This window comes from Cricetulus griseus (assembly GCF_003668045.3).
Source record: "Cricetulus griseus strain 17A/GY chromosome 1 unlocalized genomic scaffold, alternate assembly CriGri-PICRH-1.0 chr1_0, whole genome shotgun sequence".
NCBI lineage: Eukaryota > Metazoa > Chordata > Mammalia > Rodentia > Cricetidae > Cricetulus > Cricetulus griseus.
Genome location: NW_023276806.1, coordinates 53867332 through 53895181, shown reverse-complemented (window position 1 = coordinate 53895181; position 27850 = coordinate 53867332). Strand labels below are relative to the sequence as shown.

At 43.4% G+C, this 27850-nt stretch overlaps 1 protein-coding gene across 3 annotated transcripts; it reads left to right on the top strand.

The window, feature by feature from the left end:
• Positions 1-362: 362 nt before the first annotated feature.
• Positions 363-26406, top strand: Ampd1 (adenosine monophosphate deaminase 1). 3 transcript variants are annotated; one of them, XM_035451530.1, is made up of 16 exons: positions 363-411; positions 3164-3175; positions 5161-5341; positions 7182-7347; positions 11540-11705; positions 14340-14559; positions 15683-15812; positions 18690-18884; positions 19177-19308; positions 19824-19987; positions 22278-22404; positions 22587-22750; positions 23396-23516; positions 25372-25545; positions 25714-25824; positions 26248-26406. In XM_035451530.1, exons 1-16 carry the CDS (start codon positions 390-392, stop codon positions 26404-26406), a joined length of 2244 nt encoding a protein of 747 aa, XP_035307421.1. In that variant the 5' UTR covers positions 363-389. The 3 variants fall into 3 exon arrangements, with proteins under 3 accessions (XP_035307421.1, XP_035307422.1, XP_035307420.1); XM_035451529.1 differs by lacking the exon at positions 3164-3175 and adding an exon at positions 1720-1731 and having other exon boundaries at positions 390-411; XM_035451531.1 differs by lacking the exon at positions 3164-3175.
• Positions 26407-27850: the final 1444 nt, after the last annotated feature.

Here is a 27850-nt window from a genome sequence, read left to right as displayed (position 1 = left end):
TTAAAATTCCTCTTTTCAGAAGCCCAGGAGACCTTGATGTAAGTGGGATAAAAAATAGACATGGGATCACATCCTGTAAGAAAGCCACACTTGATGAGCCAGCTCATTGTATGGTGCTGTTGAAATTTGATTCCCGGCCACTGAAGCTACCTTTTCTAGAATCCCAAGATAAAGATTGGAGGCTTCACCTGTTTGTCACTGTCATTGCCTAAAGCTATAAATAGGTCTGAAGCTCATTTCTCCTTTTAGCAGAGAAGGGTCAGGTTACAGGGGGCAAAACAAAATAATAAAATGAGTGCCCCAGTATTTCAAAGTGTCGGTCAGCCACCCCCACAGTCCCTCTCTGGTTCCTCTGCTGTGCTCTCCTAGAATCAAGGATCCCAGCCACAATGCCTCTGTTCAAGCTTACAGGTAGGTGTGCAGTGTTTGAAGAACACAGGGATATTTCTTCTGTGTGCAAGTGTTCCTTTAACCCCTGTGTCAGCTTCAGTCATCATTTATGGCCCAGAGTAGCTTTGGATGTCCACGTCAGGGAGAGGCAAAGTATTTCCAAATTTGCTTTCTTTCTGCTTGTGGGAGGAGGGTTATTTTCTCAAACTATATCTTTGATTCCCTTAGAAAGCTGAGCCATCTATTCGACTACTGTGAGCAAAAGCTATGCTTTCACAGCCCCAAGAAGGGTTGTTTATAGTGTACAGAAGAAAGATCATGAGCATGGCAGGAGCTTTAACCCAGCGTGTTCTTTCACTCAGAACAATTTCTTAAATCAATTGTATGTATGTTTCACTATAAAAAGTCAGGCACGTGAAATAAAAAGAACAATTACACCCAAAGTTACAGTAATAAACACTCAGTTAGGAAAACTAGGAAACAGTAGCTTTAAAAGTCACATAGTCGAGTGGATGGTTCAAGGGTCCACTCAACATTTTGGCATTGATCTTCTAGACTGTGTCCTACGCAAAAGTAAAGATGCTTTTAAGAACACAGTTGTATTTGTGCTCCACCAGTAATTGTATAGCCTTTGGGCAGGAGAATGCTTCAGCTTACCATTATAATGTGACTTATTATGTATTTATTCCAAATGCTTCCTAAAATGGCTGCATGACACTCCAGTTTTCTTCATCTCCTGGTTCATTTTTACCATATTTTATATGCATAAGTGTCCTCTTGACCCTATGCATCTAAAACCTCTGTGTATAAAGAGTATCTCCATGCAATTGGGTCTTGGAAACGGTGGTTCAGTGGGTGTTACCAACTGGTTTACCAAATAAGCTGGTTTTGTTTACCTACTCCCAGCATTGTTTGAGAGTTCCTAGCCTTTTCATTAGATTCTTTTCTTTCTTTTAAATTTCCACCCTGCAAAAAATGCCTTTATGGGCTAAGAATGTGACTCAGTCGTGCAGAGTGAGCATGACAGTAGCATGCACAAAGCTGAGGGTTCAGCCCTCAGCACCACAGCCTCCCAAAGAAGTACTCTTTATTAATATGTGCTTAAAGACATTTATCAGTAAGGAAGGGGATGACAGTGTAGAGTGGCCTTATCCCCATGATGTCCTTGGGCAGCACAGAGTTAAGAGACTAGAAGATGAGCCAGAACAGCACTTTGGACCACCCCTTCCTATGTCAGCCGACATGTGTTTCTCAAAGTCTGAGTTCACTGTCACAATGAGTGCTCAGAGTTGTTCATTTGTTGTGTCTGTTTTGTTTTACTTCACACAGGTCAAGGAAAACGTGAGTATCTTGGATTGTTTTTCCTGCCATTTGCAAGTATCTTTAAAGGAAGTGATGGTGTTCCTTAACTTATACAAAGGTGCTTATTTCTCAGCAGTGTTTATAAATGGAACCACCAAAAGTCAGTAATTATTAATAATAACCCTAGCTATCAAACAACCTTCATGGATTTCATGGATTTCCAAAACACAAAAACTAAAAATGAAACACTCACTAGTCTCCCCTCCTCCCCAAGGAAACATGATGGTAAACACCTATAATCTCAGCACTAGGAAGGTTGAGGCAGGAGGATGCAGAGTTCAAGGTCAGCCTGGCCTACATAGGGAGACCCTGTCTTAAAATACAACAGCAGAATACACAAGCAAATAAAGGCTACCTTCCAAGTCGCTTGTTTGCTGCTTTGAAATAAAACATACAGATGAGTCAACAGGAGTCTACTAACCCTTACCTTAGACAATCCTCAACTCTAGTGCAAAAAAAAAAAATTCTTGTGAATTTTTTGGCCAGATAAAACACGATTTTCTATTAAAAAAAAAAAAAACAACCCAGCTTTAGTTGTGTGTTCCACCTTCTCAGATTCTACTGCTCTTTTGCTGACTGATGTAGTTCTGCCTCCAAGTTCCTCTGTAACATGAGATGTGGGAGGTAGGAAGCCTTCGAGCTGGCCTCCCCATACATGAATAAACTCTGCTGGAAAATAAGCCTGGATTTCCGGATCGGTCGGGTGGAGAAGCAAGCATGGTGATCTTTTCCTCAAGTGGTGTAATTCCTGCATTAGTAATCCCAAATGTTAGGGAGACCACCCTGCAGATTTTGAGTGTGTCATGTATGATCTTCAGAGCGTCGTTCTGAGGTTGACTTGTTATCCCTTTTATGGTGATGAACCATAAGGCTCCTGGTGACTATATGGTTTGCCCAAGGCTACCCAGATGTCATGGACACCCTCTCTCACCTTAATCTAGTGCCCTATTTTGCCACTTTACCTTTCTTTTTCCTATTTGTCCTGATATAGATGTCCTGTCCCCCAGACACCGCCCCCTCAGATGTCCCATGATCTCAGACAACATGCTGAGGAGTCAGTAATTATCTATACAAGCTTGAGGAGATTATTTCTCCTTCTTGAATTTGGGTTGTCACCATATTTTACCTACTTAATTTTAAAATACTAGTTTCACCTTTTCCTCCCCACAGTCACCACCGTGCCCTGAAGTGGTTGGAAAGGCAGAGCTCTCCAGTTAAAGATCAAATTTCAGCTGTGCTTGCATGGAGTCCAAGCAGCTGTTTAATTCTGTGGAACCAAATATCAACCAATTCATTTTTGGTCATCATGTGAGCTACTTGCGGGAGATACAAACTTAGTGAAATATATATATTTCTATATAATATATTATATATATATATATATATATGAGAAAATGAATACGAATAGTAGCAGATAACAAACGCTGTTCCATAAGAGCCAGGGCATCACTAGATGGGATTTTGTTTCTGGCATCAATTCCACACTGTCCTCCTGAGGTCTTCAGAAGCACTGCCACAGACCCAGCAGGACAAGCCATGGCTTTGTCCCCCTCATTCTCATCATCATAACCAACTGGCCTGTTTCCATTTGTCCTTCATGTGTGCATGAAGCCTCTAACTTCTGCCTGCCACTCGGCTTTGTGCCTGTGATGCTCTGGGAGGAATGGTGCTATTTCTAATTGATCAGCTGGTAGTGGGCTGGGGAGCCATTCTCAGCCTTCACTTATATCTACCCAGTGTTCCATCTGTTTCTCCATGGACTGCTGTGCTTGCCAAAGAACCACTAATAGCATCCAAACATGCTTTTCGATTTCAGGAGGTGTTTGTGTTTAACAAGGCAAAAAGATGCTCGAGGTTCAAGCAACATAGTCTGCCCTGTTAACTCTGCCATTGGCAGCCAAGATTTGAAACTAGCTTACCTGACAGCATTGGTGAAGTTAGGAGTCACTTGCTATCATTGCAAATGTATACTTCATCCCATACAGTCATAACTACATATCATCCTTAATAGCTCAAAGCTAACCAACTGTGTGCTTGCCCAATGCTGCCAAATGACCTCATTCAGTTTAATCTGATGCTTTGTTTTTCTTGAAGGGTTTCCACACATATTATCTCACTCATTATGTCACAACGGCCTTGCAAGTAAGGTTGGGTTGGTATTAGTACCCCCACTTAACACACAAGGAAACTGAAAGGTGGGGGGGGAGGCTGCTGCTGCTGGTGGTGGTGAAGGAGTTGATAAGCAGCGCAGGGCAGTTATACCATGAAATCAGATTGAAAATAATCACCTTTTGGAGGCCTGCATAGACACTGGCAACTGAGGGTCATTCTGTCTGTGTAGTTTGCTCGGCCAACTCTATGGCAGGTTTCTGAGTCAGTGTGCTCCAGTTGCTAGCTGTTTGTTGCTCTTGTTACTGCTCACCAGCTCTTTTCTGGAAGTACCAAGAGGCTCTTAGAAGTGCTACAGGTGTGAGGTGTGAGCTGGGCACGTGGAGAAGACAGTGGGACTCAACAAAAAACAAACACTTGATGGCTATCACTACCCCATATGATGAAAGTGGGTCTTATGTCCTGAAGGTCTGGGGATTAGTCGTTGCCAGGCTAGTAGAGGTCACCCTTGTTTCTTCATTTTAAGAATGGGAAAACTTGGGCTGAGTTCCACATGGTGGAAGGAGGAAACTGACACCAAGGTGCTCTCTCTCGCTATCTCTCTGTCTCTCTGTCTCCCTCCCTGGCTCCCTCTCTTACACACACACACACACACACACACACACACACACACACACACACACACACACACGGGTTGGGGATAGAATGGGAAAACTTAGGTGTAACAGTAGGTTGACTTTGTAAGTCATTCTTTGTCAAAGGTCATGTCCACAAGCAACGGGCCCACCACTTGGCCCCAAGTTTTGGCAGCTCCCTTTCACCACATAACATCATTTCACAGTTGCCAGGTTGTTTTTTTTTTTTTTTTAAACAACAACAACAACAGAGGTCATTGTATGAGAAAAATTTTCCTTAGAAGGGCCCTAGAGGCCACATTAATTTCCTGTATCTGCTGATTTCTCAGCAATAAGCTCCAGAGAGCAGCAGTCCTTCTACCAGGACCCAGACGACCCAACAGAAAGGACTGCTGTGTGATGACTATGAAATCCAACTGAGCTCTGCCAGGAACAAGGGATCTAACACTAAGAGTTTGTCCTGTAAAAGTCTAGCTGCAACTTCAGGGCCCTCCAGGAGTGTGCTCCATATCCAGAACCCCACTAATGTGGGAGCAGGCCTGAGCTCTGGTTGGAGATCATCGAAGACAACACAATTTATCCTAATCCTTGTGCCTGATACCCAGAGACTCCTGGATGGCTTTTGGACAAGAATGCTGACTAATATGTGAAAACCCTCTTCTAGAAATTGATGATGCAATGCGTAGCTTTGCTGAAAAAGTGTTTGCCTCTGAAGTCAAAGATGAGGGAGGTCGACATGAGATTTCCCCCTTCGACGTGGACGAGATCTGCCCAATTTCCCTCCATGAGATGCAAGCACACATATTCCACATGGAGAATGTATCCATGTCCATGGATGGCAGGAGGTAAGTGGTTAGGATGAATGTACAGCACCTTGGGAGGCATAGCAGGTCCTGAATGAAGGTCTGTCTAAATGCAGGACACACAGAAAGGAAGGACTCTGCCAGGCTTCCAAGTTCTTCCTCCTTCTCACTGCCTATGTTAGGGAGAGACACCAGTGACAGAAAAAGAAGAAAGCAGCAGGGACCCCCTACCCTCATCTACATCTCCTTGAGCTAAATAAAGCCTTTGTCCCCCAAGAAGAGGACAGGAGCCTTCCAGGTGGGCTGACAGCTGTAGCAAACACTCATAGACATAGCCGGCAGGTGAACAGGAACTCAAATGCCGCTAGTCAGCAGCCATGTTCTCTGTGTGAATCCCTCTCCCAGCCAGTCTGAGGGCACCTTGGCCTTGGAGGGACACTTCATCCCCACCCATACTGTGCCTGTCATGCATGCCACTCTTCCCCGGGAGTTACCAGAGATCTTTCATGAAAAAGAATTATTTCCCTTCATTTCTAGCACTCCCTATATCTCTTAAACACACAGTCCTCAAACCTTTCAGCCCTCCCCAATCTGCCAGTCTCATCCTGCTGTCTTTCTCTTGATTTTATGCCTTTAAGGGAGAAACAGCAAATCATCTCCTTTGGGGGTCCCCTGAAGGATCTTGCCCAGGGCTTTTGTCTCTTCAAAGTAGAAACAAAAACAAACAAAAAAAGTTGTCCATATAATAAAACAGCCTCAGCTAGGCATGGTGGTGGCACATGCCTTTATTCCTAGCAGTAGGGAGGCAGAGGCAAGCAGATCTCTGAGTTTGAGGCCAGCCTGGCCTACAGAGCAAGTTCCAGGACAGCCAGGGCTACACAGAGAAATCCTGTCTCAACTCCTGCACACACAAGAAAAAGAAAAGACAAAAGAAAGAAAGAAAATGGTATTAATAAAACTTCTAGTACTGTGAAAGCCATTCTATATGTATTAAATCTCACAGAAATTCCATAAGGCAGCTAGCTGTGTGACAAAATACCCAAGACAGATGAACTTAAAGGGGAGAGGGGATATTTGGCTCTGAGTTTCAGAGTTTTCCATCCATGATCAGTTGACACTGTTGCTTTGGGCCTGTAGTGAGGGGGGAACATCGTGGAAGGGAATTCACGACAGAGCAAAGCTGATCACGTTATGGTAGGAGGAGAGAGGAGAGAGACTCGGGGTCTCATATCCCCTTCAAGAGCACGCACCTTCTAGCTGATGGCACTCCTTCACCCTCCACCACCTCTCAGCAGCTGTGCCTCCTCCCCAATAGTGCCACAGATTGTCGAGCAAGCTATCAGCACACGTGGGAGGGATGTCAGATGTGAGCCACAGCAGACCTGTGGTTCTAAGCTGTGACTCTAAGCTGTTGTTTTAAAAACTGTGGTTCTAAACCATGGCTCTAAGCTATGGTTGTAAGCTGTGGCTCTAAGTTGTGCCTCTAAGGTATGGCACTCCCTAACTCCTAGTTAGGGAGATGGAAGCTCAGAATTTAAGGGGCATGAATAAAACGGCACAGGACCCAGCTGCCATTACCTATATTCCCTGTAATAGCTGGATTGCCTAGTCCATTCCTGCCAGACTGTTTGGAAAGCAGGGTGTTATGGTGATGGGTTTCTAATATATTCCCTCAGGTCTCCTGTTCTAGAACAAGCCAACATATTTTCTTGGTGCTTTCTTCTCCCATCATGTTGATATCTTGTCTCTGACACCCAATTCATATTTTAATTTTTACTTTTTTTTTCTTAAAATAAACTGGCATAGTGAAAATCCATCTAGCACAATGGAAGTCCTGAGGAAGACCAAGCTAATTCCTTTTATTTGTTAATTTCAAACCCAGGAAAAGGCGCTTCCAAGGACGGAAGACTGTTAATTTGTCCATTCCCCAAAGTGAAACAACTTCTACCAAACTATCCCACATTGAAGAACTTATTTCTTCATCTCCGACCTATGAGAGCGTGCCTGACTTCCAGAGGGTACAGATCACTGGGGACTACGCCTCTGGGGTGAGTTGGCTTGCCATGCAGATGTCCTCATGGCCAGACCCTTGTAGCTCCATGCCATCCTCCTTCCCTTAAGGCAGAGGCAGCGCCCTCCTTTGCCACGCTTTATCTGCATTTCCATACTAATGCTGAGTGTCATGTTTCCATGTTGCTCTGTCATCCCACACAACACTGTAGGTGACCCAGGCTACAGTGGATAGACTGGCCAAAAGGACCAGAGAGAGCAGCATGAACAGCAGTTTGTCCTTGTGGACTGCACCCTAAAGTAGGTCAGAGGTGAGGGGATGAGGGACGAGGGCGCTGCAAGATAGCTGAGAAGGTCAAGGAGCTTGCCACGAAGACCCGAGCCCCATGTGGTGGACAGAGAGAACCAACTCCTGCAATTGTCCTCTACTTCCATGTGCACCCCATGGCACATGCCCAAAACAAAGAAAAAGAAAAGTCTAATGGAGGGGTGCTGGAGAAATGGCTCAGCAATTGAGAGCACTTAATGCTCTGGCAGAGGACCTGTGTTCAATTCCCAGCACCCTCATGGTGGCTCATAACTATCTAGAACTCCAGTTCCAGGGGATCTGATACCTTCCTTAGACCTCCATGGATACAATTATGGTGCACACACATGTTTGCATGCAGAACATTCACACATAATAAAAAATTTTTAAAGAAAGGAAAATTCCAACGGGACCATTGTCTTTAGACCAGATAAAGCCTCTGGGTTCATTAGTTGCTTACACAGCAGGTGTTTCTTGGAATGGATTCTAGTATGTCACAGGGATACTGAACTCATGTTACTTACCATTTGCCCTGCTTGTCAATTAATAAATCTCTGCCACACAGACTTGCAATATCAGCATCATATTGGTGAAACTGCTATCAAGCACTCAGTCTCTACTCCAAATATAGAATCAATACTGAGCCCCCTTCTCATGTAACTGACACAGGCAGGGTAAGGCCTGAGATACTTCCCAAGGCTCAGGGTGCTGAAATGCAGGCTATTCTTGTTTGTTTATTTTCTTCAGTATGGTAACCAGGGTACCAGGCAAACAGCAGGGGCAGGTGCAGACATTAAAGAACTGACATGAAATGTTTAACGCAATGGCAAATACATGAGACAAACACAATCTGGAAAACTCCAGACTTCAAAGGGCTTAAAAACAGGAGACAAACTTGGCATCTCTGTGCTTGGTAGACATGAGAACAGGAACAGAAGGGGAGAAGATGCCCAGAAGTCAGGGAAGAGTGACCCCACGTCTGAAGCCAGGACCTCAGGTCTTGTTGCTTCACTTATGCTGAATATGGCTAAGCTACTGAGCGATGTTCCTCGTGGCTGTGCTCTGTAGCCAACAGGGGCATCCTCAAAGTGTAAACAGAGATGAGGAGGATTGTCTCAGTGTTAAAGTCTCAGGGCCTTTGGAACCTGATGAGCAACTGACTCAATTTAATTGGCCCTTATTGAGGCCAATTGCTAAGGCCTTGAATGCTAAAGTACTGGGGTGGGGACATAAAGGTGAGTAAGATCCTTTGCCTGTGAGGAGCTGTCTATCACGGTTCTACATGGCAGTAGAAGTGTCGCTGGAAGTTGACCCCCAAACTAACACTCACTTCTGGCTCTTTGAGCTAAAGTTAGCATCTCTTTCAAAACAGACTAACTGGATGTGAGCTGTCTGGCTGTGACTTCTGCCCCCTGCTGATTGCCAGGGTTCATTCACCGATCTGGCTGGCTATGTGGGCTCCATATGTGTATGCCATTCTGTCATTTCCCAAGTTGCACACTAAGCGTAAGAGGACCTGCCACAGAGGTGTGCCCCTCCTCAGTTAAGGGTATACAGCAGCACTCCCCCAACGGGATTCCAGATGAGTTCTCAAATAGACTTACTGCTCAGGATCTGTCATCTGTTATCTCCAGTCTTTGGGAGCATGCTTGTGCTGTCTCCAGAGAGAAGGTCTTTGGGATCTGATAAGACGGTAGTAAATTAGTTGGGCTGTGGTGGCATGAGCCCTTAATCCCAGTACTAGGGAGGCAGAGGCAGGCAAATCAATGTGAGTTCGAGGTCAGCCTGGTCTACAAAGCTACACAGAGAAATACTGTCTCAAAAAATAAAAAAATAAAATATAGTAAACTAGAGGTGAGGCAGGTAATTTCCAGCTGTTCAAACCAAGTTTTGCTCTAGAAGCACTCTCTTTTTAGACAAAGACAAAATTCTCTGAGACTATCTAAAAGAACCTGAGCTTGGCGACTTAGAAAGATGAGACAGGAATTTGAGGCCATCCTGAACTACATAGTGAGTTAAAGGCCCCCCCCCCCCAGACCTACAAAGCGAGACACTATCTCAAAACATTTTTTAAAAGACAGGCATGTTGTCTCAGACCTATAACCCCAGCACTTGGGTAGTAGAGGTAGGGGGATAAAGAGTTCGGGGCGATCCTTGGCTATATATTAAGTTGGAGGCCTGCCTGGTTACACAAGACCTTGTCTCTAAGGTAAGAAGATAAGAAGTTAGAGGTCCAGCCTCCGCTAAAAAGTGAGACTCTAACTCAACTGCTGACCCCTCATCAATATATTTTGACAGTTTGAGATACTGCACTCAGAAGTTTACATTTTATTGTTTTGTTTTGAGACAAGACATATATGTGTGTGTATATATATATATATATATATATATATAATATATATATATATAGTGCTGGCTGTCCTGGAATGCCTGTGTAGATCAGGCTGGCCTTGGAATTACAGTGATCCTCCAGCCTCAGACTCCTCAGTGCTGGGATTATAGGCTTGCGCCATCACATCCAATTTCAGAGGTTTGCACTTTGAACGTACAAATGTCACATTAAAGGAAGAAGTCATATACAGTGTTAGAATGGGTTCTTCTAAAACAAACAAACAAACAAAAAACCAAAAAAAAAAAAAACAACAAAATCATGGGGCTATGTTTGGAGATGGCTCAATGAGTAAGACCACTTAAAATGAGAGAAGGAAGGAACTGAGTTCAAATCCCCAGCACCCATGTAAAAGGCTGGATGTGGCCACACTTGCCTGTAGCCCCCGTGCTGGGGTAGCAGGGACAGGAGGGTCTTTGGGTCTCAATGACTGCCAGCCTAGCTCCCAGGTTCATTGAGAGACCCTCTCTCAAGGGAATAAGACAGAAAGTGACGGAGAGGGACATCCTGTATCCTCCTTGAACACACACACCTGCACCATATGCACACCCCCCCACACACACCAATTGTGGGGTTTTTTTGTTTGTTTTTTTTTTGTTGTTGTTGTTGGGTTTTTTTTTTGTTTTGTTTTTTTTTTTTTTTTTTTTTTTGGTTTTTCAAGACAGGGTTTCTCTGTGGCTTTGGAGGCTGTCCTGGAACTAGCTCTTGTAGACCAGGCTGGTCTCGAACTCACAGAGATCCACCTGCCTCTGCCTCCCGAGTGCTGGGATTAAAGGTGTGCGCCACCAACACCCGGCTATACACACACCAATTGTGAAATCATGCTTTTCAGAATAGATGCAATTAGAAATCATTATGTTAAGTGGCATAGACCAGACTAAATATACCACGTTTTTTATATGCAGAACCTAGATTTAAAATGGCATGTGTGACAAAATTAGAAATTGGAAACAGGACCATGAAATGGAGAAGAGATCTTAAGAGGGGGAAATAGAGGACATGCAATAGGAAAGCAGAGGGGGTGACTAACTGGATGATAAAGGGGAGCAGAGGCAGGAAAAAGGGGCATGGGAGAGGGCTGCAGGCAAAAGAGATGGATAAGAACAAAGTATGTGGACTCATATGAAGACACCACGATGAAATCCACTACTTTGTGTGATAAACTAAAAAACAAAAACAGTGATAAAAAAAAATCAGTCCTTTTAATCGCATTTTTACAAATTTAGTTAATTAACACTGTAGCAAAAACAGAGTACTGGAGACTCAGTGATTGGATTTGAGTCCTAGAACCAAAAACCTCTGAAACAAATGCAAAATTCTCAGGAAAGAGTCCCAGTGCAGGTAAGGTATGGTAGAAAAATAAAAGAGAGAGAAAAACTCCTGGAGAGAGTTCTGGGTCCCAGTCCAGAAAGAACAGCCAGGCAGGCAGGAGAGAGGCTCAGCAGGGCCACAACACACAGGAGAGCTGGACTGAGAGATCAGCCTGGCTACTTTCCTGGTTCTCACAGGCTCAGTTCTGACACTTTCTTGGCAGGTAACAGTTGAAGACTTCGAGGTGGTTTGTAAAGGTCTCTATCGGGCGTTGTGTATACGGGAGAAATACATGCAGAAGTCATTCCAGAGGTTCCCCAAGACTCCCTCCAAGTACCTGAGGAATATTGACGGTGAAGCCTTGGTAGCAAATGAGAGTTTCTATCCAGGTGACTTACTCTTTCATGGATATAAGGATTGTAGCTTTTGGCTTACCTACTAAATATGAATTCTAACATACTTTCTTAGATTATCAGTGACCCAGCCTTAAGATATCATAGTTGCCATTGGTTCCATGTCAGTCACTGATTCTGTTGTTAGCAGATTCCAAACCCCAGCTTAGGCTTGTGTGTTTCCTTGTTTCAGTAGTTATGAAAATGTCCTAATTACTCAGACATAATTCAGTCTCGCCGTCTTTTGTGTCACCCGCACTTCTATGATAGATATTAAACACAGATCCAAACACGTTATTTTTCCCGATGAAAACCTTTCTCTGCAGGCCCCGTCTCCTGTAGAGTCAGTCAGTATCTCCTGTCTCCATCCAAAGGATGTTTCAGCTGTCCACCTACTTGCTCACTTAACCTGTTTCTAAATTGATGACCTTTACTCCATCCTCCTTAGTCTTGGTTATGGATGGGAGTGTTTGTTTGTGATAAGATCTCAAGTTCACCTGCAGTACCCTCAAACCTTGATCTGTAGCTGAGGGTGTCCTTGACTGACCCTGCTGGCTTACCCTCTCAAGTTCAGGCATTGCAGACCTGCATATCTCCTTCAGCTTTAGTTGGAAGCCTTTCCAGATCTGTGTAGCTCAGCACTTCCCTGAGTTTGTTCTGTTTCGAGGCTGCTCCCCAGCCCGGGATTGCCTTTCTCCTTGTTGATTCACTCTAAATCTAGAGACAGCCTAAGCTTGCAGGGGGCAGCCCACAGTCCATCATTCCTTACCCGCCTCTGGCCTCTACATGAATCTACAGGGCTGGTGAAACGGCTTAGTGGGTAAAGGGGATCTTCTGCTGAGCCTGAAGACCTGAGTTTGATCCCCAGGCCCACAACGTGGGAAGAGAAAACTGACTCTCACAAGTCGTCCTCACTCGTGCTATGGACACAGTAAAACTAAATAGATAAAATTTAAAAAGTAATCTAGTGTCCAGACTTTCCTTAGCAGGTCTGTTTTATATAATTATAAAATGTAATGATCAGATTTTAACATTTTAAATTGCATATTTCTGTTGTATAATTGTATTATAATTGGTTTAATTAATTCCTATATTTAGGCATTTAGATCTATACCCTTTTTTTGGCTTTGGGCTCATGTAGCTCATACTGGCCTCAAACCTGTTATATAGTCAAGGATGACCTTAAACTCCTGATCATTTTGCCTTCATCTCCCAAATGCTAGGGTTACAAAAGTGTGTTGCCAACCCCAAACAGATTTTAACCTACACAAGTGTACTGTGGTACATGCATACTTACACACACACAAGATAAATAAATATTTAAAAATGATTTAAAAACCAACACAAAATAAAACCTCTTGCCAGGGATGGATGCATACCTGTAATCCCAGCATTGAGAAGGATGAAGCAATGGAATGGAAGGCCTGAGGCTAGCATGAGCATCATAGCCAGACCCTGTCACAAAACAAAACAGTTAAGACACACAAAGGACACTGTTTTTAAAAAGTAACACTTTGTGTACTATTTGAAAATGGAATTTTATTGCTACTTTATGTAATAATTTAATAAGTCAATAAGCTGCTCTAAGCAGAAAGCCTGTGCTGACTGATTTCAGGAAATTAAAAGTATTTATCACCAGATATGATGATGCAGGCCTGGAATCCCAGCACTTAAAAGTAGAAGCAATAAATCGGGAGTGTAAGGCTATCCTTAGCTACAGAACAAGTTGGAGACCATCTTGGGCTGTGAGACCCCATGTCAAAAATCCAATCTTATCCCATCTCCTAAACTAACTAAATAACTAAATAAACAAATAATTAAATAGAAATAAGAAGTGGTGACACACACCTTTGATCTCAGCACTCAAGAGGCAGATACAGGCGTATTTCTATGAGTTCTAGGTCAGCCTGGTCTACATTGCAAGTGCCAGGACAGCAAAGACAACATAATGAGACCTTGTCTCAAAAATAAATTAAATAATGTATTTGTAAGTAGTATATTAATTACATTATATAAATACCACTTCTAATCACTTGAAAATCATTCTTATGCTATATAAAATATTATTGCTATTTTTTAAAAGATTTTATTTATTTATTATGCATACAACATTCTGCTTCCACATATATCTGCACACCAGAAGAGGGCACCAGATCTCATAAGGGATGGTTGTGAGCCACCATGTGGTTGCTGGGAATTGAACTCTGGACCTCTGGAAGAGCAGTCAGTGCTCTTAACCTCTGAGCCATCTCTCCAGCCCATATTATTGCTATTTTATACTACTCAGTCACTTTTGAAAACTCAGTGTGAAAATAAGCTTTATTTAAAGAACAAGTTATGCTAAGCACGGTGGCACATATCTTTAGTCCCAGCACTCAAGAGGCAAAGGCAAAAGGGTCTCTGTGACTATGAGGCCAGTCTGGTTTATACAGCAAGTTCCAGGACGGTCAGGGCTACAAAGTGAGACCCTGTCTTAAAGAAAAAATACAAGTTAATAAAGTTGCACAATTATAACCGATGAAGTATGAGATGACAAACTAATGAGATATTACAATATTTCTCATTTGGGTTATGTTTACATGGCCACTTGTCCTATATGCTAATATATTACTTTGTGTTTTATTGAAAAAGTCTTTACCCCTCCTCCGAAGAAGGGAGAAGATCCCTTTCGTACAGAGGACCTTCCTGCAAACCTGGGCTATCACCTAGAGATGAAGGATGGTGTGATTTACATCTACCCTGATGAAGCAGCAGCCGGCAGAGAGGAGCCTAAGCCCTACCCTTACCCAAATCTGGATGACTTCCTGGACGACATGAACTTTTTGCTTGCTCTAATTGCACAAGGGCCTGTGTAAGTATTAATTGAGATCTAAACATCAGCAACCAGTGTTATTGATGATCGTAAGAATACCATCACATGTTCACTATGTTAAAACACTACATTAAACTCCGTTATCACTTGCAATGCCTTATGCAATGCATCTGTCTGCTGTCTGTCATCTGTTTGTTTATTTAAAGTGTCCTAAGTAGCCCAGGCTAACATCAAACTTGCTATGTAGTCCTGGCTGACCTTGAACCTCTATCCTTTTGCCTCCACCTCCCAAGTCCTGGGATTACAGGCTTGCACCTTCCTGCTCAGTTTATGCAAACACAGGATTACATGCTAGGCAGGCACTAGATGAACTGAACTACAGCCCTACTATGATATGATATACTCTTTTTTTCTTTAGATTTTATTTTATTACTATTATTATTGCTTTGAGACAGAGTTTTTTTTTTTTTTTTTATGTAGCCCTGGCTGTTCCGGAACTCACTCTGTAGACCAGGCTGGCCTCGAACTCATAGAGATCGGCCTGCCTCTGCCTCCTGAGTGCTGGGGTCAAAGGCATGCACCACCACTGCCCAACTTACTTTATTTTTTAAAATTACATGTACATGTAAGTGTCTGTGTGTGGGTATGTGCATGTGAGTGCAGGCCCCATGGTAGCCAGAGGCATCAGATTCCCTGGTCTGGTGGTAACAGGCGGAGTTGTGAGATCCCAGAGGTAGGTTCTAGGAACCAAATTTAGGTCTTAACCACTGAGCCATATCTCCACTCGACCCTACCCTGAGGTACTTTAATTACAGTTTAACAAGCTGAAGCATATGTAAGTTGAGGGAGTGGAGTAACTAAGTCTGTGTCACACAGTGCTAAACCAGGACGGCGCCCAGGTCTACTGACTCCACAGCTGGGATCTTACCTTTGACCTACACTGTGCCCACAGATTTTTAAATGCTTTTCCAAGTCCTCCCTCAGTATTATGTCCAACTTTGCTAAGAATCTATGCTGGACTAGCTGTGGAGGAACAAACCATATTTCTTCTCACAACTGTTCCCTCCTGTGGGTGAGGAGAGTCCTCTAGGCTTTGGAATTGTTATCAATTTCCTTACATGACTAGAAAGACTTAAGAATCCCGTGTGTTTACTTTTCACAGTAAGACTTATGCTCACCGGCGTCTGAAGTTCCTCTCCTCCAAGTTCCAGGTCCATCAGATGCTGAACGAGATGGATGAGCTGAAGGAGCTGAAGAACAACCCTCACCGGGACTTCTATAACTGCAGGAAGGTGAGTGCATCCAGCTCAGAGCTCCTCAGGGACAGGCACCCCACCTACAGGAGGGTCTCTGAGTTCCTAAGGGCAAGAAGCTGTTTGCTGACTGACGAACATACCACTTCTGCAGGTTGCACAGATTTTAGTGAAGGCAGGTAGATTATATCTAGAAGATTTGAAGTGCCATTCTGTTGTTTGCCCAAGAGGAAAAAAAATGACACTTGCCATGGGAAAATTATAATTAAAGAAGAAGCAAAAAAATAAAAAATGCCTGGAGTTGGTGGTGCACGCCTTTAATCCCAGCACTCGGGAGGCAGAGGCAGGTGGATCTCTGTGAGTTCGAGGCTAGCCTGGTATCCAGAGCGAGTGCCAGGATAGGCTCCAAAGCTACACAGAGAAACCCTGTCTCAAAAAACAAAAAAACAAAAAAAAAAGAAAGAAAGAAAGAAAGAAAAAGAAAAGAAGAAGAAGCAGAAGCAGCCCAGTGGCAGAGAGATTGTACGGCCTGAGGTGTGCAAGGCCCTGGGTTTGGGGCCCAGTGCTGCAAAAATAAATCATAACTGTCACCAACAAGAATAAAAACCAAAACTTCCAAGAGTTACTACTTCATGTTTGGGAGAGCTTCCTTCTCACTGTCTTTTGCATTCTAACTATTGAACTTGGAGTGAAGAATGAAATAGTTTTTGTTTTGATTTGTAAAGCTGATGAACAGGCTTGCTCAACAGAGTTACATAAAGATTACAGATGCCACATGAGCTACTGACTGCAAAACCCAATCAGTCAGGAACACTTCCAATATATGTTCTGACCTTGCAAATGATCTCAAGGGGGTAGGAGTGGAAATATCTAAGCCAAGTTTCAGTCTCAAGTCTTGGCTTAGCTACTGTCAAATTTTGAGCAAATACTTAGTCTATAAGAAATAAATTTATTAATATATTTTTATTTTATTTTTAAAATAATGATTCCTTAAATTTTTATTTTATTTAAAGTTGTGTGCAAGTATGAGGCAAGAGAGAGGGGAGAGATGTACACATTCAGTACAGGTACCCTCAGAGGTCAGAAGATGGTATTGGATCCCCTGGAACTGGAGTTACAGGGAGCTGTTAGCTACAGTATGCTGGGAACTGAACTCAGGACCTCTGCAAAAGGAATAAGCACTCTTAACTGTTGAGCTATCTCTTTAGCCTTCCTATTGATTTTTGAGAAATGGTCCCTGTGTAGTCCTGGCTGGCCTGGAACTCATTACACGCACCAGGCTGCTTTCCAACTCACAGTGATCCTCCTGCCTCTGCCTCCTGAGTGCTGGGATTACAGCATACATCATGTTTGACTAATATTCATTTAATAAAATAGGCATGATTAACTAAGTGTGGTGACCCATATTTAATCCCTGTAATGGGGAGGCAGAGGCAATGGATCTCTGTGAGTTCAAGGCCAGCCTGATTTACAGAGTGAAAGTCTGTCTCAAAATAAATAAATAGACAGACAGACAAAAAGAAAGAAAGATGGACTACATGCCTGAAATCCCAGTCATTGGTAGGTAAAGAAAGGCAGGAAGTTCTGGAGTTTGAAGTCATCTTCAGCTACATATTAAGTCAGGGCCAGCCTGGGCTGGCTGTGGGACAGACAGTTTCTGTCCCACCTGGTCCCACAGCCGTTTAGTCCCAAATAAACACAGAAGCTTATATTAAATATAAACTGTTTGGGTGATGGATTAGGTGTTGCTGGAGTTTTCATGTGTAGGCTTCTTATTGGCTAGCTATCGCTTAATTATTAACCCATAATTATTAATCTATGTGTGTTTTACATGGCCTTATCTTACCAGAGAATGCCCGGTGTCCTATCTTCCCAGCAGCAACATGGCATCTCCCTGTTCTCTTCTCTCTGTTCACCTCTTCCCAGCATTCTCCTAGTCTGGTCGCCCTGCCTATACTTCCTGCTCGGCTACTGGACAATCAGCATTTTTATTAAACCAATAAGAGAAACATATATTCACAGTATACAGAAGGACTTCTCCCATCACTGGGCTGCATGAAATTGCCTCCCATAGACAAATAATATTGTATTTATGAATTTTGTTTTTACCACATCATCATTGTATCAAGGCAGTTTTCAGGAGTCAGCTCTCTGTGGTCATCAAGCTTGGTGGCAAATGCTTTTACCTGTTGAGCTATCTTCCTGCCCTATTTTTTTTTCCTGTTTTTGTTTTTTTGAAGCAGGGTCTCATATAGCTCAGTCTGGCCTCAAACTTGATATACAGTTGAAGATGGCTTTAAACTCCTGATTCTCCTGCCTCCTCCTCCCCAGGGCTAGGATTACAGGTATATGCCAGTGAAGCCAATGAGCTTCATAATTTAAACCTTTTATGTTGTTGTTGTTGTTTTTTGGTTTTTCTCGACAGGGTTTCTCTGTGGCTTTGGAGGCTGTCCTGGAACTAGCTCTTGTAGACCAGGCTGGTCTCGAACTCACAGAGATCTGTCTGTCTCTGCGTCCCCACTGCTGGGACTAAAGGCGTGGGCCACCAGTGTCTGGCCATAATTTAAGTCTTAACTTCCTTGGGTGCAAAAGCTATGATAGTTAAATTGCTTCTGATTGTATTTGTGGAGTAGAGAATGAGCGCTAAGAATTTTGTCTCTGATGTAGGAGGCACACTGGTGTGCTGATGTTTGGAAGGGCCAAGCATCATCCCTGCAGCCAGATAAACCACTTCCATTCTTCACAGGCACAGAGAGGACGCAAATGGGTCTTTACTACCAGGCCACCTCTACCAGCTATCAGTTCACATCACCATGTTTCCTCCGCCCTCCTGGGTGCGATCTGCAGGACTTGGCCACTAACAGCTGTATAGAGAAGGCTGACTGCTGGTTTTTCTTCCTCTGAATGTGCACATAGGTGGATACCCACATCCATGCCGCTGCCTGCATGAACCAGAAGCACCTGCTGCGCTTTATAAAGAAATCGTACCATATTGACGCTGACAGAGTGGTCTACAGCACTAAAGAGAAGGATCTGACCCTAAAGGAACTTTTTGCTAAATTAAATATGCACCCATACGACCTGACGGTTGACTCTCTGGATGTTCATGCTGTAGGTTGGGAAGATGCTAGGTTTACTTGCTGTAATGACACAGAACCCCAAATGTCCCAGTCCATCCCTCCCTTGGCATAGCCCTCTTAACCGCCTTGGCTACCTGACCTGTGATGGCTGAAAGCACCCCTGATGAGTTTTGAGGTTCACCCACTATTACTCACAGTGAACTTCATTCTTGGAGCCCATCCAATTCCCCCGAGATAGCCCCCTGTTCTACTTGGTCATTCCCAGAACTCTGTACCCAGGAAGCTCTGGTACTCAAAACTTTTGCTCTTGTTTCCTGATTCAGGGACGCCAGACATTCCAACGTTTTGATAAATTCAATGACAAATACAATCCTGTGGGTGCAAGTGAGCTTCGGGACCTCTACCTAAAAACAGACAATTACATTAATGGGGAATATTTTGCCACTATCATCAAGGTGAGTAAAAAATACTTAGTATGGTTCTGAACAGGAAAGGAGAGGAGGGAAGGCAGGAAAGAGGGAAGGAAGGCAGAAAGGGAGGGAGAGGGGGGAAGGGAGGGAGGGGAGGGAGGTATCTCAGGGGAAATGCCTCTATTTCTAGGGTAGAGAAGTTAAGGTGTGGTTTAGGGGTTAAGAACCTGGCCTTCCAGGTTTAGGTAGAGCTAGGAGTATTCCTTGTGATGCTATGTTTTAAGAAGCAAGTATAGTATGCAGGGCTGAGGGTTGTGTCTTGGGGAGGGGAGTATATACAGCTATACTTGTCTTGCAGGCCCCATGGCATCTCATCAGCCTTAGCCTGATTCTCCCCCCTGGTTTCTGTCGCTAGAGTCTTTCTGCTCTCTGCCCCTTGGATCTTTGATACTTCTGTTCTCACTCCCTTTCACATTGCCTCTCCCTGCATCCCTCTGGTCTAGACCTCTGGGAGGACTTGTGGGAATTCCTGGCCTCCCACCCTTCTCTTGACTTTACAGGAGGTGGGTGCAGACCTGGTGGAGGCCAAGTACCAGCATGCAGAGCCCCGCTTGTCCATCTATGGTCGAAGTCCTGATGAGTGGAGCAAGCTCTCCTCTTGGTTTGTCTGCAACCGCATCTATTGCCCCAACATGACATGGATGATCCAGGTCCCCAGGATCTAGTATGTATTTGCCCCTCCCCGTGGGGGTAGGCTCTCAAGCCTGTCCTTCTCCCACCTGCCTCCTCTCAACCTGAACCAGAAAGCTATAGATCATTTAAATAAATGTCAGCTTTGCCGAAGGTGCTACACTGGGACGAGCTCCAAAATCTAATCTCTCCCCTTCCCCCCAACTTTCCTTTTCCTCTGTTTTCCTCTATCTCTCTCTCTCTTCCCTCTCTCTCTCTCTCTCTTCCGCTCCCCCTCCCCACAGATAAGGTCTTGCTATGTAGCCCATGCTGACTTCAAATTTGAAATCCTCCTGCCTCTGCTGTCTGAGTGCATGAATTATAGGTATGCACCACCACACCCAACTTAGCTTGGTGTTCAACTAAAAGTAAGGATCTAGTATGTATTTTCTCCAGGGGCAAATACTTAGTTCTTACTCTGAGGAAGAGCTAAACTAGAGTAAGAATCATGTACATAATATCTGTCTTGTCTGTTAGAGTAAGAACCATGTACATCACACGTTGGGCATGTCTGTTAGAGTAAGAACCATGTACATCACACATTGGTCATGTCTGTTAGAGTAAGAACCATGGGCATCACACATTGGTCATGTCTATTAGATAAGAACTGTGTACATCACACATTGTGTCCAGTTCATTCTTTGCCAAGTTTGTCTGTACTGGCATATAATTTTATTTTACTTTTATTTTTGATATATAATCTCTCTGTATATCCTGGCTGGCCTGGAACTTGCTATATAGACCATGCTGGCTTCCAACTTAAAGAGATCTACTGCCTCTATTGCCTATGTGCTTGGAGTAAAGGCCTGCACCACCATACCTAGCTCTTTATTTTTACTTTTGAGACAGGGTCTCACTATACAGCCTAGGTTAGACTTGAACTCATAGTCCCCCTGTTTCTGGCTCCTGAAAGCTGGGATTACAGGATTGTGCCACGGTGTCAGAATCCAATCATAGCTGTCTGGTATCTGAACCTTTACTGCCACTGGCTGATTCACCCATAAGAGCCCAAGTTCTTTGTAATCACAGTATTTGTCAGTAGAGCTGCAGAGGAAGTGTACTCCCTTCCATGGTATGTGCAGTCCCTCCCTGCCTGCAGGGATGGCTTCTCTCTCCTGTGTGCAGCATCATTGATCTTTTATCTAACTTACATGCTTACAAACATAGTCTCTGGCAACCTGCTTATGTGCCCTATGGCAATGCACAGTTTCCTTCACTCGGCCTGGAGAAATGGCTCAGTTGTTAACATGTTTGTTCCACAACCATGAAGCTAAGATCATGAGTTCAGGTCTCTTAAAATATCTAAAAATGGAACCTAAGGTATTGAGTTGTTATGAGGGTTAACGTAGCTAATATTTTTGGCTAGTTAGAAAGGTTTCTGGTGTTGGGCGGTGATGGCACAAGCCTTTAATCCTAGTAGAGGTAGTCAGATCTTTAAGTTTGCGGCTAACTTGGTCTACAGACTGAGTTTCAAGATGGCCAGGGCTACACAGAGAATCCCCATCTTTAAAAACAAAGAAGAAAAGTTTCCGGCGTATATAAAGTGGTATAATCTATTGTTGCCACAGATTAAGTGTGTGTGTATGAGAGAGAGAAAGAGAGAGTCTCCCAGAATGTTGACATATACCACCATTTTTGTCTGATTTGTGGGGTTCAGGGGACTGAACCCAAGGCTTTGTGCATATTAGGCAAGCATTCTACCAACTGAACCATATCCCCATCTCCCCATCCCAGAACTTTTTTTTTCTAAGATTTACTCATTTCACCGGGCATTGGTGGCATGTGCCTTTAATCCCAGCACTCAGGAGACAGTGGCAGGCGGATCTCTGTGAGTTCGAGGCCAGCCTGGTCTACAGAGCGAGTTTCAGGACAGTCTCCAAAACAATACAGAGAAACCCTGTCTCAAAAAACAAAAACAAAAACAAACAAAAAAACCCAAAACAAGCAAACAAACAAAAACCTCTTTTTTTGGGGGGTAGGGGGGAGACGGAGCTTTTTGAGGCAGGGTTTCTCTGTATAGCTCTGGCTGTCCTGAAACTAGCTGTGTAGACCAGGCTGGTCTAAAACTTACAGAGATCTGCCTGCCTCTGCCTCCCCAGGGCTGGGATTAAAGGTGTGTGCCATTATTGCCCAGCCCCAACCCAAACTCTTCTTGCATATGCAAGGAGAATATCTGGGAGTAGGTGTAGGAAGAACACACCAGGTCCTTTTCTGACACATGACATTTGGTTCCCTGGCTTACTGTGCTTCTTCTCCTCCTGAGTGCCCTTCCCTCTTGCCTTTAGTGATGTGTTCCGATCCAAGAATTTCCTGCCACACTTTGGAAAGATGCTAGAAAATATCTTTCTTCCAGTGTTTGAGGCCACGGTCAACCCCCAAGCTCACCCAGAGCTCAGTGTCTTTCTCAAGCATGTAAGTATGACCTCTCAGCCTCTTATACTCCTCGCATGAACCAGCCGTCCTTGCTGGCCCTCGCCGATTCTCCCTGTTCATCTTTATATTGACCTCCCGTTTGGCGCTGTCTGAGGAGTTTCTCTGCAGGCAGAGCTTCTGCCCTCAGACTGAACTCATGGCATGGCTCACTTTTCTGACAGATCACTGGCTTTGACAGTGTGGACGATGAGTCCAAACACAGTGGTCACATGTTTTCCTCCAAGAGTCCCAAGCCTGAGGAGTGGACAATGGAAAACAACCCATCTTACACTTACTATGCCTACTACATGTATGCAAACATCACAGTGCTCAACAGCCTGAGAAAGTAAGTGCAGGAGAAATGGGGTGAAGAAATGTCTTTTCATAGTCTGCTTGTGAGTGTATTTATTAGTGCATGTGTGTATTGGTGCAAAGAGCACCTGGGGAGGTCAGAGGACAACTGTCAGATGTTGGTTCCCTTCTTCCAGGTTCCTGAGGCAAGGCCTCTCTTGTTTCTGCCATGTTACATGCCAGAGGACTTGAGAGTCCTGGCAGTTCTTGCTTCAGCTTCCCTTCTCACTTTAGGAGTCGTGGGATCACAGATGCACACCATTGCTTCTTACTTTATTATTCTTCTTCCTTTTGAATATTTATCTATTTTAATTTTATGTGTATTAGTGTTTTGCCTGCATGTTTGTCTGTGCACCATGTATGTACCTGGTACCCAGGGAGGCACGCACTGAAACTGAAGATGGCCCTGCATGGGGTACTCTATTCTCCATTGCTTCCTTGTCCCAGCATAGCCTCTGCTGCCTCTTAAAAAAAAAAAAAAGTTTGTATTTAGTAAGAATTACAATGAGGATTTGCAATTATGTTTTGCTGGATCTGTTTGTTGGCTGTTCCCTTCCCAAGTGTTAACTCTGCCAATGGATTTTCTTGTAAATCTCTCTGCCCAGAAACTGGGGTTCCTACAACACTTTCATTTCCACAGGGAACGAGGCATGAATACATTTCTGTTCCGCCCCCACTGTGGGGAGGCAGGAGCTCTCACCCACCTCATGACAGCCTTTATGATAGCAGACAATATTTCTCATGGCCTGAATTTAAAGAAGGTGAGTTCGAAGCTTTTTAAATTTAATTTTGAGGCAGGGTCTCAGGCTGAATTTGAATTTGCTATGTAGCTAAAGATGATTTTGAATCCCTGATCCTCCTGCCTCCCTGCCTCTACTTCTGACTGCTGGAATTTGGGATAACAGGTGAATACCACCACATCTCTCTTATAGTTTCTTTCTTTCTTTCTTTCTTTCTTTCTTTCTTTCTTTCTTTCTTTCCTTCTTTCTTTCTCCTTCTTCCTTCTCTTCTTCTTCCTCCTCCTCCTCTTTTTTCTCCTCCTTCTCATCCTTTTTCTTTCTTTGATATAGGTTTCTCTGTGTAATCCCGGCTATCCTGGAACTCACTCTGTAGACCAGGCTGGCCTCGAACTCACAAGAGATCCTCCTGCCTCTGCCTCCTGAGTGCTGGGATGAAAGATCTGTACCACCATGCCCTGCGGGAGTATTTTATAATAGTAATAGTAATTCTACAATAGAGCCATAACACATCATTATGGTCCATTTCCAATATGAACTGTATTTTGAGCTCATCAGTGAATCAAGGATAAGCAGGAGGCACTCCACCCATCTTCCCTAACTAACAGTTAACATCTGATAGCCTGGATGCTTTGCACTTTCTTCTTAGGGTTGAAAAATTCAAGGTATCAGGAGAGGGGAAGGCTAGGGCAGATCTCAAGCCCTAGGAGGATGGGGACCTTGGGGTGAGGACTTAGACTAGTGGGAAAGATTGTAATTCCTTGGAGAACTAGCCCATGAAACAAAGAGAGCAGGACATTTTCATGATTAGGGACTATGGAAACCACTGTTTTCCCATCAGCCATTGCTGTCTTTTCTCTAGGTTATTATCCAAACTTTGCAAGGTTGAAAAATGAGCAGCTTCGGCTTTGGGCTTTGCTACTCTGAGTCTTTAGTACCCATGTGGTGAAATGAGGGTCACTGAGCTGAAACATGCTGGAGGTTACTTAGGTAGCTTGTTCTACAGAGAGTTGCCAAGGGTTTCTCTCAAGGTTACCTTGTTAGATGCCCTCAGAGATGAATGAACAAACATATCCCAACTTCCATCTTAGAATTCTGACAGGTAACATCAGAGGTGGTTTGGTTTCCTGCAGCTACTTTTTTGCCAGGTTTCTTGTTGTAGCTTGCTTTAAAATGTCTCTTGTGATAGTCATAACTTTCATGTAGATGTAGCCAAAAAAAAAAAAAAGGAAAAAAAAAAAAAAGCAGGTTTCGGGGAAACTCTTTCGAGTTGTAATTGCTTTGATAACTTGCTACTCAAGTTTAAAGAACTGATTTTGCCCAACACTTCTGAAAGCAATATCAGAACATTTAATTTTAAGTATTTACATTGAAAAATTACAGTCAGTCTTGTTAAGAACTTGTGTTCAATTCTTGGCATCCACATGGCAGCTCACAATTGTCTGTAATTCCAGTTCCAGGGGATCTGACACCTTCACACAGATACACATGTAGGCAAAACGGCAGTGCACATTAAAAAAAAAAAAAGAAAGAAAGGAAGAAAAGAAAAACTATAACCTCTTCCTAGGAGATGTTAAGATACCTTTGTTGAAAGCTAAAGCATAAGGTTGACCACAGGATTTTTATCTATCTATCTTCTATCTATCTATCTATCTATCTATTATTTATTTATGTATTTTTCGAGACATGGTTTCTCTGTATTGTTTTGGAGCCTGTCCTGGAACTAGCTCTGTAGACCAGGCTGGCCTCGAACTCACAGACATCTGAGTTCTGGGATCAAAGGCGTGTGCCACCACTGCCCAGTGACTATGGGATCTTTAAGGTTTCTGGTATTTAGCCCTTTTCACTATCCTCATTGTCACTTTTACTTTCTTTTCAGAGTCCTGTGTTACAGTACTTGTTTTTCTTAGCCCAGATTCCCATCGCCATGTCACCATTAAGTAACAACAGCCTGTTTCTCGAATATGCAAAAAATCCTTTCTTGGATTTCCTCCAGAAGGGCCTGATGATCTCACTGTCAACCGATGACCCCATGCAATTCCACTTCACCAAGGTACACACAGAGGCTTGAGCAATACAAGTGTGTTTTGCTGAGCCATCATTCCCCACCCAGAAACTGAGAGTCAAACCAAGGCGCTCCTTTATCCTCTAAATTTATGTAGGATGTGCATTGTTTCTTTTACTAATGCACTCCTCTCCTTATTTACATAAATAACTACAGGAGCCCCTGATGGAGGAATATGCCATTGCTGCCCAGGTCTTCAAGCTCAGCACCTGTGACATGTGTGAAGTGGCAAGGAACAGTGTTGTGCAGTGTGGAATTTCTCACGAGGTAGACTTGACTGTGGCTGATTGCCCTTCTGAGTATTGGGTCTCACAATCTAAACATTGAAAAATTAGTGGAGTGAGGAAATACAGGCAGAGAAGCTGTTGCACAAACCACAGACAGTTGCTACGGCTAGGGACTAGGAAAGACTGGGGCTGGGGATGTATCTCAGTGGTAGGGCACCAGCCTGTGAGGCTCTGATATGAATCCCCATGACTCCCCCACTGAGTTCTATTCTCTGGCCATGTCTCTCAGGAAATAATATATACATTTGATTTCTCAGGAAACATGCATACAAGGCGCTAAATGAATGGGTCACAGTTTTTCCTTTTGTTTATGAGTAACGTGAAGATTGTGGTAGAGGAGGCAATCACTGTCTATCCCAGTATGAAAAGAGACATTGAGTATTCTCCTCTCATTGTCTTACAGGAAAAAGCAAAGTTTCTGGGCAAAAATTACCTTGAGGAAGGCCCTGTTGGAAATGATATCCGGAGGACAAATGTTGCTCAAATTCGCATGGCCTATCGTTATGAAACTTGGTGTTATGAACTCAATTTAATTGCTGAGGGTCTTAAACCAACAGAATAAATAAACTGAAGTAAATAAACTGAATAACCCTGAGTGGGATTTTCATTGAGAGTTTGAATCCTATAGTACTAATTATTGAGTCCCTACTCTTAAAATAATCCAAGCTTTGTATTAAGTGCTTCACTTATATTTCATTTACTCAGTTCCTTTCACACCTTTGACTCCAGTGCCTACATGACTTCCAGGCAGGACAGTTATCAGAGGTAGCCAAGGACTCAATGCTGAGAGAAGATGGGCTTTCAGAACAGTTAAGGCACCTGGATCCATTTAAAAGTGTTTTGATTTTGTTTTTGCTTTTCAAAGCTTAAGTCAATAGGGGCTTTCTAAGGCAAGGTCAGACCAGTTATGTGAAAGTCTAGAAAATAGGCATTTGTGAATAGTCCTGAAGGAAGATTTATCCTAGCAGGGAATTCTTAGCTTGCTGAAACAGGAGACCTGTGGGACTTGTTAGGAATATACCTGCTAAGTAGAGTGTCTCAGACCTTCAGTCCCAGCATTCAGGAGGCAGAGGCAGGCAGATCTCTGTGAGTTCAAACAAGCCTGGCCTACATAGTGAATTTCAGGAGAGCCAAAGCCACATAGTGAGGCTCTGTCTACAGAGAGAGAGAGACAGAGAGAGAGAGAGAGACAGAGAGACAGAGAGACAGAGAGACAGAGACAGAGACAGAGACAGGTACTTCAGGTCAGGAGATGCTCCAATCACCCAGATTACATTTGTTCACACACAGATGTGTTGCCATCTGGTGGTTAAGTTTATATTTCACTCAGTTTATTTTAAAAAGTGGTTATAGAGCAAATGTAAACTATCAGAAACCATCTTAGATACCAAAAGCAGAAAGATTATTTTCATTCTGTTTTCAAGTTGTTCACCCTTGAGGCTATAAGATATGTGAAAAAGAGAACTGCTCAAGACATCTCAGGATGCAGTGAGAGCAAATTCCTGGTGTTTCTGCACAGGTAGCCGTGAGCTTAGGTGTGTTCTTTAGGACATGTTTGTACTAGCTGTGGTGTGAAACTCCTCTTCCTGGTTTCTGAAGTTAAAAATTCTGTTTGATGAGTATTTATTTGTCAAGAACCTGGTTTTTATGTTGGCTTCCTAGTCACCAAAATAACACAAATCATTAAATATTATTCTCAGACTTAAACAGTAGCATGACACTTAGTATTAGATCTAGCTCCATCTTACCCATGAGAGGGCAGTAGAATAAACACTCGAATTAATTTATTCCACTCATCTTGGAATCCCAGTTTCCTTCATTCTGCTAGAGAATCTTCCTGGATGCAAAGTTCAAAACATAAGTTTTAAAAACATGGTTTTAGTCCCAAATTTCATCTTGTACAACTTATCTGGGATACTTTCCAAATAGATTAGAAGCCGGTTGTGATGGCTCATGCCTATGCTGGCACTCTGGAAGAAGGGGTAGGAGAATAAGAAGTTTGAGGC